The sequence below is a fragment of the Amblyomma americanum genome, chromosome 4 (genome assembly GCF_052857255.1).
Source record: "Amblyomma americanum isolate KBUSLIRL-KWMA chromosome 4, ASM5285725v1, whole genome shotgun sequence".
Classification (NCBI taxonomy): domain Eukaryota; kingdom Metazoa; phylum Arthropoda; class Arachnida; order Ixodida; family Ixodidae; genus Amblyomma; species Amblyomma americanum.
Genome location: NC_135500.1, coordinates 217,386,037 through 217,402,746, shown reverse-complemented (window position 1 = coordinate 217,402,746; position 16,710 = coordinate 217,386,037). Strand labels below are relative to the sequence as shown.

Below are 16,710 nucleotides of genomic sequence, written 5' to 3'. Positions count from 1 at the left end.
TCATGAGATGGGCGGCTTTATTGTCCAGAATGCCGTAACTGTAGCTTACAAATGCGCAGTGCCATTTTTTTTAGTCACATGTATAGCCTGGGTGTTCACAGAGAGCCCAGAGTGGCTCTCCGATTATGAAAGAACACGCCTTTCTACAAAGTAAGCCCAGCACCTTGTGTTGTACGATGGAGCTCAGGCTCTTGGGCAAAACAAAACAGCCTTGCTTGACGCACAGAATTCTTTTGCCAAAACCCAAATGATGGGCTCAGTGCCAGCAAAGCATTAGGATATTAATTTATTGTGCTGATCTTAGTAACAAGGAAACTTTTTGCCTAGTTACTTTCTGATTTAAAGAGTATAGACACCTAATTTTGGTGGCATGTTTTCTTCTCTACAATGATGCAGAAGACATTACTACATATGAATCACCACGCGGCATTCACTTACGACTGCTAAATAATTTATAAGCATATTTTTTCTGTCATGCTGTTTCGGTTTTGGTTTCAACAGCCGAACGATGGCTTTGACGTCAAAGAGTGCTTTTAGGTCATGTGAGGCGTGGGAAAACGCGATATAGTCGCTGCTTCATCGTTTTAATTCACTACAGTGCTGAAGGCCGCCTTTCTCAAGAGCCAGAATGACAGCGAATGTAGAAGCAGCGATTATATTGCAGTTTTTCCATGTCGCACATGACATAAAACCACTTTTTGAGTTCACAGCGATCGTTTAGCTGTTGAAACCAAAACCCAAACAGCACGACAAATAAATTCGATTATAAATTATTTAGCTGTTGTAGGAGAATACAAGGTGGTAATCCATGTATAATAATGTCTTATGCATTACAAACTAGAAAACACGAACCCAAAAGTTGGGTGTTTATACTCCTTTAATAGCAGCTTTCTTTCACCTGCTTCACTCTGCCTTTGAAGTGCACTTCATTAGTGTGGTGCAAGTTGTTACTGCATATGGAAACTATTTAGGGCACAGTAAAGAAAGAAAGTGTTGTGTTATGCTTGCGCTCTGTTCTTGATTTTTGTGGGGAGAGGGGTTGAGCAAAACGTGATGTTGTAATAATATATTGTATGTTGCATTTATTAAAAAAAAAAAACAGCGCCCGTCCAGCTTCCAAAGGACTTGACCTTAAGGCAGCTGCAGCCGTCGTGCGGGGGCCATCATCGGAGTGGAAGCGGTGGCAAGCAGCGCAAGTTTCCTTGCGAGTACTGCCCTTACATGAGTGACTATCGGTGAGTCTTGGAAGAATGTTTCATGCAAAAATTCTATCTTAAAGGGACACTGAGGACAAATAGAAGGTAGCCTATGTCAATAGGGTACCACGGTCTAATCACAGAGACCATTCTCATCGAAAACGGCGCTTTTATAATATGAAAAAGGCCAAGGAATGATATACAGATGTAGCAATCAGCGACTGATTTCTCAAATTGTGTGTAGCGGCACCAATTTTTTGGTGTGGATCTCAGAAACTACACTAAACCGCCATTCGCTTGAAAATAATGGCAACCCGTCCTTTTCGGTGAGGACATCATAAGTTTGAATCAACTGGCGGCAAGATATTTAAATCCAATTTTCTTGGCAATAAATGCATCATTTGCTGCCAGACAAACATTAACAAAGCGAGAAAGAGCCAGGGAATCAATGTTTGCTTAGAGCAGTAATTGGATGGAGTTGTCCTTCGTGTCCGTTTGACTTTGCACTGACGTCATTAAACACATCTTGTCTGCCATTTGACTTGATTGAATGCCAGATGACAGCATACCATATTTACTCGCACAATGAACTTGCTTGTTTTCCTGAAGAGTTGACATCTGTTTGAGGGGAGGGTTCATTACGCAAGGGAAAAAAAAATATTGACAGACTTTTTTGGTGTCGAAATTTCGTATCGTCTGTCTGCCCATTCGTCCATCTGTCATTAAAGGAGTATAGACACCTAACTTTGGTGGCATGTTTTCTTCTCTGCAATGATGCGGAAGACACTACTACGCATGAATCACCATGCGATATTCGCCTACGACCATAAAATAATTTATAATCGAATTTATTCCGTCATGCTGTTTTGGTTTTGGTTTCAACAGCCGAACGATGGCTGTGAAGTCAAAGAGAGCTTTTGTGTCACGTGAGGCATAGAAAAATGTCCCTATAATCGCTGCTTCATCATTTTAATTTACTGCAGTGCTGAAGCCAGCTCAAGAGCCGGAATGACAACAAATGTGGAAGCAACGATACAATTGCAGTTTTTTCATGTTTCACGTGACCTGTAAGCACACATTGACGTCACAGTCCTCATTCGGGTGTTGAAACCGAAACCAAAACAGCACGAGAAATAAATGCGATTATAAATTACTTAGCAGTCGTGGGAGAATACTAGGTCGTAAATCCATGCATAATAATGCCTCACGTATCATTACAGACAAGAAAACACACACCAAAAAGTTAGGTGTCGATACGCCTTAAACAACAGTACACGGTCAACAAGTTGCTGCGTCTGCCACGTTTCTGTCGCCAGTGTGTAGCATCGTTCACTTCAAAAGAAAACCATTTTGAGCGTTTTCCTTTTGCTGTAGCACGGCACAGTCCAGCAGTTTTAACACGACAGCGTTAAGGGCCCCGTGTTGCAGAAAAGCCAGTGTCGGCGGCGGCGGCGGCATTGGCCATGAGCGAAAAATGCTTCCTCTCCCTCCTCCTCTTCCTCCTCGTAATGTACGCCACTGCTCCAACAGATAGCACGCGACGGCAGCACCTCCTGCTCATCTCATTCGGGCACATTGGGGCCGTGCGGGCACGCAGGAATCACGCGGTGAGTGGCGAACGCAGCGCACATCCAAAGCACGCTCACCATGAAGCTTGCAGCTTGCTGCCCGTTCGTTCGGCGCAGAAACTATGTTGGCGTTCGTGGCATTGGGTTTGTCGAGAACGATGTGTCTACGAACTACAACTGCAACTTGAGTCCTGCGCATTTCGGCAAGGCGCCTGGCAGCGCTTCTACGTGGTTTGCCGCTGCGCGCGTCCGTTACACCGTGCATAGCAGAGCGATTTGTCTAACGGGCAAGGCGTCGCGCTGAACGGGCGATGGCGTTCCGTGGACTCCCTGGCAGTGCTGCAACACGCTGTCACGTTCCAATTTTAAAGGCGAAGCTTAAGTGTCCTCCAATTTTTACGATAGTCAACGGCACTGGTCAATCGCAGCGAGGTAAAGCGAACATGCTGGACACCGGCCCTGAAAGTCGGGTGAACATTTTTTATGAGGTGTGAAAAAAAATCAACAAATTCTGAACCTTGGCCCTGAAGGCCGGGTGAACCTTTTTTTTTAAGGTGTTAAAAAATAATAAATTCTGAACAACAAAAGGGAGGCGGAATCATCATGCGAGCAAGTACAGCATATAGTCGGGTACAACTCAAGTCTGCAGTGAAAGTCCTCTCACATGCCAGACTGCCGATTATAATTCCTCTGTGACAAAAAGCAGATCTCCAGGTGGTCGAAATTATTCCGGAGCCCTCCACTACAGCACCTATCTCTTCCTTTCTTCTTTCACTCCCTCCTTTATCCCTTCCCTTACCGCACGGTTCAGGTGTCCATATATGAGACAGATACTGCGCCATTTCCTTTCCCCAAAAAACCACTTATTATTATTATTATTGTTAAAGCTTTTCTTGTTGCCTAGACAAAGAGCTAACCACAAGACGTGATTATAAGCTCAGGAATTTTGATGCCTCTGGCTTGTTTGATACAGTAAAACATTAAAAAACTGATCTTGTTCACTGTTGTGATTGGCTAGTGGAGTAATACAGGACGCCATGGACCCTGTCCCATTGTTACCAACTGCAGTTCTACTACAGTACGGGCAGAGTGAAGAAGCTCGAACAGGCATGACGCTGAGGTGCTCACTATGTTATACAGTCAAGCCTGCTTATAACGGCTGCAGTTATAGTGAACGCTTGCTTATTATGAATGAGGACGGTGCTGCCATCAAAGTATGTATTAGGGCAATGGCACTGCGGGCCAGATAGAATGAACGCCTGTGGCTGCACAGCTCGCTTACAGCGAACCGGGAGGCACTGTAAACGTGGCCCCACAGTCGAAAACCGCCGCTTCTTGCCGGAGAGCGACAAGGGCCTTGTAGCCTCCATGTCATCTCCCCTTTCCTACGAAAATAATGCAGTCGCCTAAAAAAGCAAAAACAATAAATGTAAATAACAGATAAGAAATATGGGACATGTGGAATGCTGATAGAACTTTTTACCAGATGCAGCCATCAAGAATGCATGCCTTGAAAGGTGATGCCTAGCACTGGTGGAAAGGGCAGTAAGCTTCACGTTGGCGGCTATAAGTGCATGAGCATGAACGGCAGCCACGGGTTGTCACCGTTTGTCATCAAAAATGCTTGCAAGGCAAAGTGCTTCGGAAGCTACGTTCTTGAAGCTACACACACTACATAAAAGCCTGAATGATGTGTGACCTCTTTTTCTATTAGACGAGTGTGTCACTATGCAAAAGTTTTGAGGGAGCATGGAGATTACGGATGGCTTGTTTGCTGAGTGGCTTGTTGAGTTTGACTTTGACATGGGGCGAAAACAAAAATAGGAAGGTCGTTCTCATGCTCGACAACTATGCACGGCACATCCTGTGCTGCCTTCCCTTGCTCAGGTGGCTGCGTTCTTCTGCCGCTGAACATGAGGAGCAAGACCAGCAACTTGATATGGGCATAATTCATGTGCTTAGGGTGTCCTGTCGGCAGCGCATCACGAGCAGAGACTGACAGCAGTTGACAGACCAGGTGCCAGGATGTCCCAGTTCAAATTTCTTTGCTGCCCGCTGTAGAATGATAAGGTCCTGTGGATAGAACCGAATGCAGAGTGCGTCAAGAATTTCTTCCTTAAGGCAGAAGTTTATGATTCCAGGAGCAGTGGAGGGCGCTGTCAAACACCCAAGTTATCGGATGCATGTAGATTTCTGGCAATGCGTCGTGGATGTGAAGCTTGCCCAACTTGATGTCGCCTGGGATGGCTTCATTGGTGTGGATGATCATGCCGACATCGGAAAGTGCCATACACTGCCGAAAATCGTAGTGCACAAAGTATGAGAACTCCTGCACTGCCAAGAATCTGATGAGGATGATGACAAGGAGTCTGACCTACCACCTGCTACCGTGAGCGCTTCCACCACGATTAGTTATACCATATTGTGTCCCTAAACCAGCTTGTTGGTTTAGGGACACAAACCTAGCTCTCCAACCTAGCTTTCCTAGCTCTCCAGCGCAGAAGTATGTAACTGCGCTGGAGAGCTAGGAAAGTGCCATAATAGACTGCAGTTTAAATAACCAGACTTGCATAAGGGACTTACACTGTTGTTTGTTTTTGGCTTTTGGCTGTAACTTGGGAAGTCCACTTACTATGAACCTCGGATACAACGAATGCAACTCATGCGACCGTCAGGCTCGTTATAAGTGGGCTCAACTGTATTACCAAAAGTGGTCACAAAAGTGGAGGAGTGGAAAATCACTACTGTAGTCGTATTGGTGCAGCACATGTATCATATGGAGGTTGTAGATTTGGTCAGCACTGGAGCTGGAGATTTTTCTGTTTCCTTTTATTTATTTATTCACGTTGCCTCACAGGCTCCAAGCATGGAGTATTGTGTGAGGGGGGGATTACATAAATAGGGGTAATAACAGGAGCATGAATGACACGATTATATAATGCTGATTGACTGTTAGTACTCATTAAACAGTAAGAACATCATTATACAATAGTTATTGATGCGTCAGTAATTAGAAAAAATGGCTGTTATTTCGGTCCTAAAAGAAGCTGGATCACGAATATTGACGATGTGTTCCGGAAGACCATTCCAGTGAACAATAGCCTGCGGCAAAGCGGATGAATTGAATGCAACGGTTTTACCTGAAAGGCGTTTGAAGCTGAGATGGTTGTTTAAACGGCGCGAGGTGCGGTGAGGTTGGGCAAGAGGGAGAGTCGAAAGATTAGTGCTATAGACTATCTTGTGAAATAAGCAGATTAGGGCAATTAATCTTCGTGATTGCAAGGTACAAAGAGAGAGCGATAATTTAATGTTTGTGACGCTTGAGTGACGGTCATAGTTTCTGGAGATGAAACGCGCAGCACGATTTTGGACTGATTCAAGGGAGTTAATTAAATAAGCCTGGTGAGGTGACCAAATGGATGATGCATACTCGAGTTGCGGAGGAACAAATGTTTGATAGGCGAGCTTACGGGTAGTAGCAGGAGTTCCATGAAGATTCCGTTTTAGGTATCCTAAGGTCCGGGATGCTTTAGCTGTTATTTTCTGTATATGAGTGGACCAGGACAAGTTACATGAAAAATGGACACCGAGGTATTTGTAAGAAGACACCTGAGAGACTAAGCTGTTATCGAGCATGTAATTGAACGAAGAGTTAGATTTTTTGCGGCTGAATGTCATTAACTTGCATTTTTCAGTGTTAAGTGACATTTGCCATGATGAACACCAAGCGGTTACATGATCGAGGTCCCTTTGAAGTGCAAGAAGCTTATTACTCTACACATATTTATTTTTCAACGTACTGTCAACCTTGGAAGGGTTATTTAAGAAGTGGGTGAATAAGAATTGACACTTATTTACAATTCTAATTATGGCTACTGTTTAGAACCAAAACAAAAACACAGAGTAGTCTGGATTATATGCAAATATGCAAATGTTTTCAGCAATCAGTAAAACAAAAGACCTCCTTCTCTGCAAGCTCAGCAAATTTATCAGATGTATGTTCATTCCATTCACGTACAGGTTGTGCAAAGTAGGAGAACAAAAAGGTGTTATTAGTGCAGGAAAATTCTTCTAATCTATTTTGGTGTATTTATCAAGTCCCGTGAGTGCATTTAAAATTTATAAATTCGAGTAATTTAGCTTAAAGGAGCCTTGGAGTAATAAATACAAAAACTGAATGCTGCAGCTTCGCTCAGCTATCCAGAGAATGAAGGCCTGCACATTGTGAAAGTTACGCTTGTAATGGTTATAAAGCATACCATTTTTTAAATCATTTCGAGCATGTAGATGCTACTTTTCATGTGCCGAGACCAAACTACATTTGCAAATTCCGAAATCAGCCGAATAAGTGTACTGTATGCAAAGCATTTAGTTCCAAAGGTAAGACTGTCTTGAAGGTGCACTAAAGAGGAATCTGAACCCGTCTTTTTACCATGGGAGATCGATCTACATGTTCCAAGCATTCCTAGAAGGTTCAAATTATTGTCTTGTGCGGCCGATTTTGCCTAATTTATATCGGATTAAACTTTCCGGCTCCCGCCTTTTTTTTCTTAGCTTAACGCTGAAGGTAGGAGGAGTCAACCAACGCATGGAGTGCATTTCAGCCAATCCCGTGGCAGCTTGCCGCTCTTCCATCGGCGGAGTGATACGTAAATCAAAGAGTCCACGTGTATTTTTATTTCCGTGGGCCTAATTTGTGGCTATGTTGTCTGCGACTGAAACTAAAGCGAAGCCGCCACGGGACTGGCTGAAAGGCACTCCACAAGTTGGTTGACTCTTCCTACCTTCGGTGTTGAGTTAAAAAAAAAAGGCGGGAGCCGGGACACTTAATCCTATTGAAGTTAGGGAAATCGGCCGCACAGGACAATAATTTGAAGTTTCTAAGAATGTGCAGAATATGTAGATCGAGTTCCTGCAGTAAAAAGACAAGTTCAGAGTCCTCTTTAGTGCACCTTTAAGAAAAAAGAGCTTCTGCATTGCTTTGCAGGTTACCTTAGGCACACGTGCTGTCCAGGTAAAGTTGGAAGAAGTGATGACTTCCAAATAATGATGCTTAGTAACGCTTAGGATGGGGGCATTGTTAAGGAAATAAGAAATAAAATAATTTCCTTTTTTTTTTTCCTTTGTAACACTCACTGACACCATTTTTTTCTAAATTGATTGATGTCTGCCAATCATTACCCCACTGCCTAACCATTTTAATGCATTGTTAACTTTAATTTGATCATTAGTATCCTTGACATTTTAATAAGGCACACAGTCATCTGTAAGTAGTCAGATTTTAACGTCAACTTCTTTCAGGATATCATTTATAAAGAGTTAGAAAAAGAGTGGAGCTATAAGGGTGCCCTGGTGCACACCTGAAACAACTGGAATAGGATCAGAAGAATGTTCACCAAACTAGTTCTTGTCAGACAAAAATTACTTGTCCAGCAAGATCCTGGCCCATCTCGGAGTATGCTGGTAAACTTGAAAATTTGTTTAGCATGAGGGACCCGATGGAAAGCTTGTAATAAATTGAGAAAGAGCATATCAATTTGAAATTGGTCATTGTGAGCTTGTGCAAGCACGAATAGTTTCTGTTGCTTGAGTAACTGTGGATAACCCGCTGTGGAAGCCACGCTGGTTCAGATTAAGCATATTATAATTCCTAAAATTCCTGTATTAAATCTCAAGTTAATATGCTCGAGCATTTTACAACATGTACAAATTAGGGATATAGGCTGGTAATTTTAGCAATTTTTCACGCTGCAGGGTTGTCACATATTTATTCTGAGTAGTATATCAGGCACAGGTACCTTCTCATTAGTTCTGTGTACCGTGTTAAGAATTTATTTGGGACTCCATCTGGGCCGCTGCATTTTTTAATGTGAATATTCAATAACATATAGTTGGAGAGACAACTATTACTAAAGGTAAATGGGTTCTGTAAAATATACGTAATGCTTAAATACTGTCTGAAATTAGTTATTAAAAGCATCCACCTCATCTTTATTTTCTACTTTGGATTTTATATGGATACTGTGTTGAGAGTGTATATATCGCCAAAAATTATGGGGTTTTTGCATTTCCGTCTCCATCGAAGTGTGGCTGCTGTGATAGAATCCCAGCCATGGCAGCCACATTTTGATGGAGGCAGCAAGAATGCCACGGCTGTGCGTGTTCGTGAACACCAGGTGGTCGAAATTAATCCGGAGCACTCCGCTATGGCGCCTCTCATAGCCAATGTGTTGCTTCGGGATGTTAAACTCCACATGTCATGCCATTCCATAGAAACAAGCCTTGCCTTTACATTTGTTTTACAAAGCCACTGTTCGCTTGTGCATATGTGAATGTCAGTGACTGTTGGTTTCTTTTGTTTGTCTGCCTCTGCACCACAATGCAGAGCCAAGCTGAACCGGCACATGCGGCTTCACACGGGTGAACGGCCATACCAGTGCGAGGTGTGCGGGCGGGCATTCACGCGCAAGGACCACCTGCAGAAGCACCTACCAACCCACGATAGCCGCCTGCTCAAGGACATCCTCGGAACGGGGAGCGAGCGCCACCATCACCACGTGGGGAGCAACAGCACCAGCAGCACCAGCACTAGCTCTGCCACCACCAGCTTCCTGGGCAGCCTGCTCAGCACTAGCTCCCAGCACCCATATCGGTGCAAGCTGTGCGGCCGTGGCTTCATCCAGAAGCACCACTATGAGCGGCATGCCAAAACCCATGACGACCACTTTGTTGACTACTAGTGTCACCCTTTTGGACTTTTGTTCAGATGAGAAAATGGTCATGGTTAAAACCTGCCTGAGTGTAGCCATGTGGTTGCGAAAGAAAGCTATATGTTTTTTTTTTTCTAGTCGGAAAAACTTTTTGTTTTGGAGGGAGCGCCTTCAACCGTTGCCAGAACACATCTGTATCAGCTAAGCTAGCCAGTCAGCTGGAAACTGTTGGGATGAGGCAAAGTTAGTCAACAACTCAAAGTGTAAGCAACATTATTTCAGTGTGCAGCTTTCCCTTGTAGCCATCCGGCTGCATTTTTATGGCAGTTGGTTTTTGATCCTCCGGGAAAAAACTTACTTATGCGGGGAACCCTACTGAACTTACTGCTGTAACCTTGTGTTCCCTGGTTGTGTTAGGGCTATTCATTACACTACTTTCTACGCAGCTGGTGTAGTAGTGCCCATTTCACGTCTTTCGGTTGCCTTTTGCGGGTATGAGCCTAAACGGCTTGTATTGAAGGTGATGACTTCGAAAGTGGCTGACAAAATAGCTCTGAAGTGGGCTTCAAGCTGAAGTTTACTGAGTTGACAGTGGCAGTACAAAAGCAGTCACCTTGCATATTTATTAACAGTATGCATATTATTATAAACATCATAGTTTGATATAAGCCTCAACTATTGGATAGTCTAAATTGCTTATTTCATTCCTTTTTGCACATGCTGAATTGTGCCCATCTCACTTTGGCTGGCATAGAGAGTATGTTAAGTATTTTCTAAACTCTGTGACTACCAGGTCTCATTTTTAGAGGTATTTCTGTTCTCATTTCTAAGCTGCTTGATAATTAGCTTGGGGCTAGCTGTTCTTGGCTAGCCATTAGGAGCCTACTTGTGCAGCAGCTGGTCTGGGCTACTCTCACCTTTGTGGAAGAGCCAGGAACAAGTGCGGATTTGTGAACACTGCTGTGGCACCGTCTTAACCCTTGAAGTGGTGTTGTGGTGTGTGTGTGTGCCTCACACAGAGAAAGAACCTAACAAGCCGGTGCTCCTCTGAACGCTCGCCTGCCAGCAGATTTCACGATGTGCTACCCTGAGGCTGTATTCTGCAGTGACTGTTTTCAGGGATTATGTAGGAATCGCTGCATGCTGATTTGAATGCGAAGCAGAGCAGGGTGTGGCAGAAGAACTTCACAAATGACCTTGCTTGCTTTTATGCCAGTTGGATGCCTTGTCATCACTGAGCATATTAGCAGTCAGGTGTATCAGAGCATCACTTAACCACCTTTTAAAACCACGCTTGTTTCCACATTGACATCATCAGTGATAACAGTGCTCTTATCGCTATATCGGTTCATTCAGTAAGCCCTGAGAAACATGCCATTGCCACACTCGGAACTTGGTCATATTCAGTTGAGTGTGCCAGGCACATTGCATTCAGTGAAATCTGCAAGCAGCATGGCAGCATCAACAAACAATTCTTGCTTTAACAAGAAACCATGCTAAGCATCTCGTAACACAAAAGCATCAACAAGGTTTGTTCCAGAATATGGCCCCTGGTCTTGCGGCTGTTCCTGTGAATCAAGCTAACACTGGAGGTGTTGCTTAATTGGAATGGAGTTTTTCAGCCAAATTGCTAAGTTGCCTACTTTCCAAGAACTGGGGCTTTCTTTTTGTTTTGTGGAAGTGTAGTCTGCGTTTGTTGGGAAATACCAGCAGATTCACCAACATACATTACTATGTCATCGCACTTAATCGTTGTTAAGTGCTCCTAGTCAAGTTAGAAAACCTACATTGAGAGCACAGTGCACTCTTACCTTTTTGTTACTGTACAGTTCCACTGGCCTTGGCATTTGTTGAGCACATTTCATAATAGTGTCTGATGATTTTGCACAGTGCAACAGGGTAATGGCTTATGGGAAAACTAGACAAGGGAAAATTGACTTGAAAGAAGAAGGTTGGTAAGCTTTGCTTAATATTAATGCTGCTACCATTAAGTGACCATGTTGCATGTTTCATAAAGCTGTCAGGTCCGACCTAGTCTCAATAGCAAGAGTCCTTCCAGCGTTTTATTTTGGTTTGAGCAATATTATTGACAGGTGTAGTTGGATTGTAATTCACTGTTCATGGCTGCCCTCATTCACACTTCTACGGCAGCCTATTATATACAAATGCACAACAACTTTGTACATCTTTGGAAGTGGAGGTTTTTTAGAAAACTAAAACAGATGCTTGGGCGAGTTGGTATGACATATTTCTGAAAAACAGCGCGAACTTGAACACGCCCGTCTGTTGTCTTCCTTCTGTCCGTGTTCAAGTTTGCGCTGTTTTTCAGAATTAGAAAACTACTTAGCTTCTTGGATGAGTATTTCATTTGACCTGGCCAAATGGTTTAAGGTGATTTTGTGAGTGGTGCTGAGTGTTGTCATCATATTTAAAGGAGTATTGTTTTCATGACAGTGATATTGGTACTAATTTTTCTGCAGATGAAAAAATCATACAAAGTGTACTGACAATCTGTTGACAGTAATGGGCAATTGTACTTCCAGTGGTCAAAGCTTAAACTAGTACAAAGAATTGAGGACACTGACACCTATCCCACATTTTGCAGTGGGTGCTTATTTAAGGGTTGACATGAACTTCAAGGAATGAGGTGTTTTGGATGAAAATGTTGCCTCAAGGAATCATAAAGAGTTGGAGGTACATGCTAACCTGTCCGCTGTGGCGGTTTGCAATTCTTTGGTCTTCATAACTGTTGTTTTATAGCTCATGATTGGCCAGTTCAAGCTTTAATGCTGTTGAAAGTATCGATCTCAACTTACCTAGATAGTGCAGTCTTTCACTAACATGACAATCTTGTTTACTATGGCTAACAGTTAACAATCCAAGGATTCACAACACTGTAGTAAGCTGAGTCTTTTCTACTAAAATTTTAGTTGACATCTGTGCTGAGTAAGCTTTGTGGGACGTGCTTAGTACTAATTTGCCATTGATCCATTATATTGGACCATCACCAGTTTTGCTCATTTTCATTCCTTTTATATGGTTTTCCAATGCAAACGTGACAAGCATATTTTGCTATCAAAATATGTGAAGGCTTTCTTATTTGCAGTGAACGTTTAATGTTTTTGTGTGTGTAAAGTTTGTCTGCTTTTATTTGAAGCTCAGGAGGGGGGAAAGGGCAACGTGATCTCTCAAGGACTTGCAGAGTTTTATGTCATTATTTGCAATTTTTGTGCGATCACCGTAAATATTGTTGCACTGTGTATCGCTATTCTCACGCTTCACCCGAGAGAAGCATGGTGCTGCAGTCAGTCTGTTTTGTAGACGTTATACTGAAGCGCTGAAGCTTCTTTGCATGCCTTTATTTCTTCCATTATGATGAAACTGTGGTAGGTTTAGTATTGTTTGTTGTGCCATATTTATCTAATTTATTGTTATGTTGTAGCAAAAAGGTAGACAACACAGGCCTGCTTTATCCACGCTTCTAAGTGTCATTTCATACTGCCTGCCTTCTTGTTTCTTAAAACATCTGAACAGCGACAGTTCTTTTTTTTGGTTTGGCTACAGAGATGTATAGCTGCATTATCAAGCATTGTTTAAAAGTCACGCGTTATGTAAAATGTATTGGTTGTTGTCTCAGGTTTTTGTTTTCAGCATATTAAGAGACAAAAAGGCATGTTGCCTTTCCTAATGGCCCGTGTTGTGGTTGTGAAAAATATTTGAAATCACACCACTCTCTTTTCATAGTGAGAGAGCTTCTGTCTTTCTTTAGTAGTCAAAATAGGACAATCCACTTCGTCAGGTTAACTCCAAACCCATGGTCTCTGCTCAACTCCGGCCTCATGGCAAAAAAGAAGAGTTCTATCCTTATAACATAGACTGGTGCTAATATTTACATTGCTTTTCTTCATTTCTTGTCCCTTGTGTGAAGCAGGCCTACCGCAGTTTATGGCCAGTGTTGTTTCATTGGTGTGTAAACTGTCGGCACATTCTAGCTTCAGCTTTTGTAATTGCACTTAATCATGCAATTACTGCTGCTAGGGTGTTATGTGGCCCACTAACGATTGTACTGCCTGTTAAAGTTTTATGAATTTACATTATTTTTTAGGCTAGATAAATTCTGTGTGTCTTTATCTTACCAGGCCTATTTCTTGTCAACGCACATTTCTGTCACTCATTATAGACTGCCCCTTTCTGAGTGTCTAAGAACAGCCGCCATGGTACGGCACATGTTGCACATAAGTGATCGTGACAATTCATCCAGTTCCTCTCAACAAGGAAATCACCTATATTGTAGTGGCATGTACCTTGATGAGAATGTGCAGTCTAGCTTATTGCTAAAAAAAACAGCAGGAACTGAAAATTGCTTTGCTTTGGTCACTTTTTATTCTCGTTGTACTGGATGACTGAAGGTAGGAAGTCAAAATTGATTTACTGTTGCTCCATTCTACTCTATATTAATTAGTTACAATTAAGTTAGACTGCAGTGTGCAAATCAAGCCTGCCCACGAGTGTCCAGTGACACACTTCCTTAAACGTGTACATACACATGCAGTGTGTAAACATACATTTTGCTGTTTTTACTATCTACGGTGTGGCTTGATGCAAAGCTTTCTTATGGACCCAGCATGTGTAGCCTTGTTGTGCCGTGTTGTTTCTGTTTATTTGTGGAAAGCACTCTTGTCCAAACACATAACAAAGCCCAGGTGGATATCTACACAGTGTAAAGGCTATTTATTCAAGAGATACATGTAATATATAACATAAATAACATAACATATTTCTTGCAGGATAAGATGTAGCATGGCTGTGCTAAGATGTGCTGAGTTACTGAGTGTGCTATTGTGTGTGACACAGTTAATTGTGTAGATTTTGCAGGTTTGCAGTGGGAAGGAAAAACTGTCACACAGCGCTCATGCATCCTTTTTCAGACATGTTTCCCGTAGTCACAGCAGCATTTTCTTTTGCATGATTGGCCTCTGAAAAAAAATGAGTTGCCTGAAGACATACTATGGTGCGTATGAATTGCATCGTTGCAAAGTCCAAACATGCACAGCCTAACAGGATCACTGTGCCACTGCTCTTTGATAGCAGCTGCAGATGTGGTGAATGCAAGGCTTAAAGAAATTCTCTGTCAAACAAATCTTAGCATGCCTTTTCTCTTAAATCATGGCCAGGCTAGCAGACACAAGTGAAGACAGATGTGATGTGCTTGCACATGTCTGCTCACTGATTGTTCCACGTCGTATCAAATGTGCTGCCCATTTGAGGTATGTATGTCCACTTGTGCCGAGCTGATGTAGATTCAAGAGTGAAAGTTTGCTCAATGTGTGTTTCCTTGCCTTACGTGGTAATCTGATTGTGTGCCATATTAGAGAAAGTCTTGTATCCCATACTGTTGTGGTATTTTACCTCCCCTTGTTTTGCTGTGTGTGTTTGTGTGAGGGTGGTTGTTGCAGTGCATTGTGTGCCGAGAAACTGCTGGAGTGGGTACAACACAGTTTATTCTTTTTTGCCTTACTAGTCCATTGCTGTTACAATGAACTTGTGCACTTTCTGTTTTACGAAGTAATCCAACAAAATACAGAGCGTCAGGTGTCAGGTGTCAACTTCACACATGTGTGGCAGCTTGCTTATTTAATTAAACAGACTGCAGGAAGCCATGTAATGAGATATAAATGAAGTGTAGGCACAAGGTATGAGTACAGCGAACACTGAATTATTTTTTCCTAAGTTGAGGACTTAGTAGCTTCTATGAAATACGAGGTATAGATTTAGTCAGTGGGGTCAGCATCAATGTCCGCTTATCTATAGTCTTGTATTTCTCTTTTTCCTGTCTTCTTCTTTTTTTTTTAGTGCCATGACATGTACATTTGCTGCTGGAACCCGCAACATCTTTTGTTAATGTAGTTTGTGCAGAAATTGTTTGCTGACCTGCACAAGCATGCTAGTCAGGCTTCCTTTTTTCACTGGTCTGATTGTACTTGCTGCTTGTTTTCTTCGTCTCCTGTAGGAGATCGCAATAATGTGCAATCCATACGTGCATGCTCTGTTTACACCATGTGCATGCGACCTGACTTGCTTGCCAAAGGTTTGTTCGACGTATCTGTACAAGCTTTTGTACTGTGTCTGATTTTATTTCTTAATTTTGCATTCAAGATGCATCGTTCTACACCACACACGTGTGCATATAGGCTGTGAGGCATGGAGGAGAAATGTGCTTTCTTAATGTTCACAGAGGTTTATTTTGATCCTGCCTTAATATTTTAAGCAGCAGGGTGTGACAGTGCGTCTGGCAATCTCACTTGATGTTGTGTGCTGTTTTTGTTGTATCTTATTCAAGTTTTCATGCTGCTCTGTGGTGCACACTAGGGAAACAGTGGCTGGCGTTCAGTGGCCACTTACGTATTCACATCCATTCAGTACTTACTGCTTGATATGCAGTATTCTTTTCGAAAAGTGAATCATGAAGGATTGAATGTTGATGTTTATCTGTGTCACTTCTGAATGTGACATTCTTTTTAGCATATGTGCATCATCTGGAATGACGGCCTGTGGGGCGAGTTGGTGCATGACTGAAAAAAGCTGCGGCGCAACGACGACAACACAAAAAAGAAAAATACAGCACGTTTTTTAAAAATACAGCACGTTTTTTTTTCTTTCTTGTGGTGTTGTCGTTGCGCAGCAGTTTTTTCAGCATCATGTGGAATTGTGTGCTTGTCATATAAGTCCTGTAGTGTGCTTTGAATGAGATCGTAAGCTTTATCAGATTCATGTTTGTTGTTTTCTGTGAACTGAAGTTCGGAAATCAAAGCATTTTCAGGGTAAGATCTTCCACTGATGCATTAATCATATGCATTTTTAAAGGGCCTTGTCAGTTTTTCTGAATGGATATCTAATTGTAGGTCTGATCCATGGTATCAGCATTTGCAACGTGAAATTCATTGTGCTCAAAACAAAAGTAGAATCAAGATATATGGTCTGCATTAAGTTCCCACAAAATCTTTTTTTCTTTTAGAGCCACTCTGAGTGTTGTGTGTTAATATATATATATATATAAAAGTGTGAATTGATACACATATTTTCTTTTGTATTTATTGCAATAAACAATCAGAATCACACATGAATTATGTGTTACTGCAGTTTTCACATTCGTTCACTGGAATGTGACTGTACCTTGCCTTTTTTACAGTAAAGCACACAAAAGCAACTCACATGTCCAGAAGTCAATAGGCTCTT

General features: G+C 42.3%; 1 protein-coding gene across 1 annotated transcript; it reads left to right on the top strand.

Annotated features, from left to right (window-relative positions):
* Positions 1-1,091: 1,091 nt before the first annotated feature.
* Positions 1,092-16,590, top strand: LOC144129346 (zinc finger protein 711-like). The gene is made up of 2 exons (XM_077663397.1): positions 1,092-1,235; positions 9,150-16,590. Exons 1-2 carry the CDS (start codon positions 1,222-1,224, stop codon positions 9,502-9,504), a joined length of 369 nt encoding a protein of 122 aa, XP_077519523.1. The 5' UTR covers positions 1,092-1,221; the 3' UTR covers positions 9,505-16,590.
* The last annotated feature ends 120 nt before the right edge of the window (positions 16,591-16,710 follow it).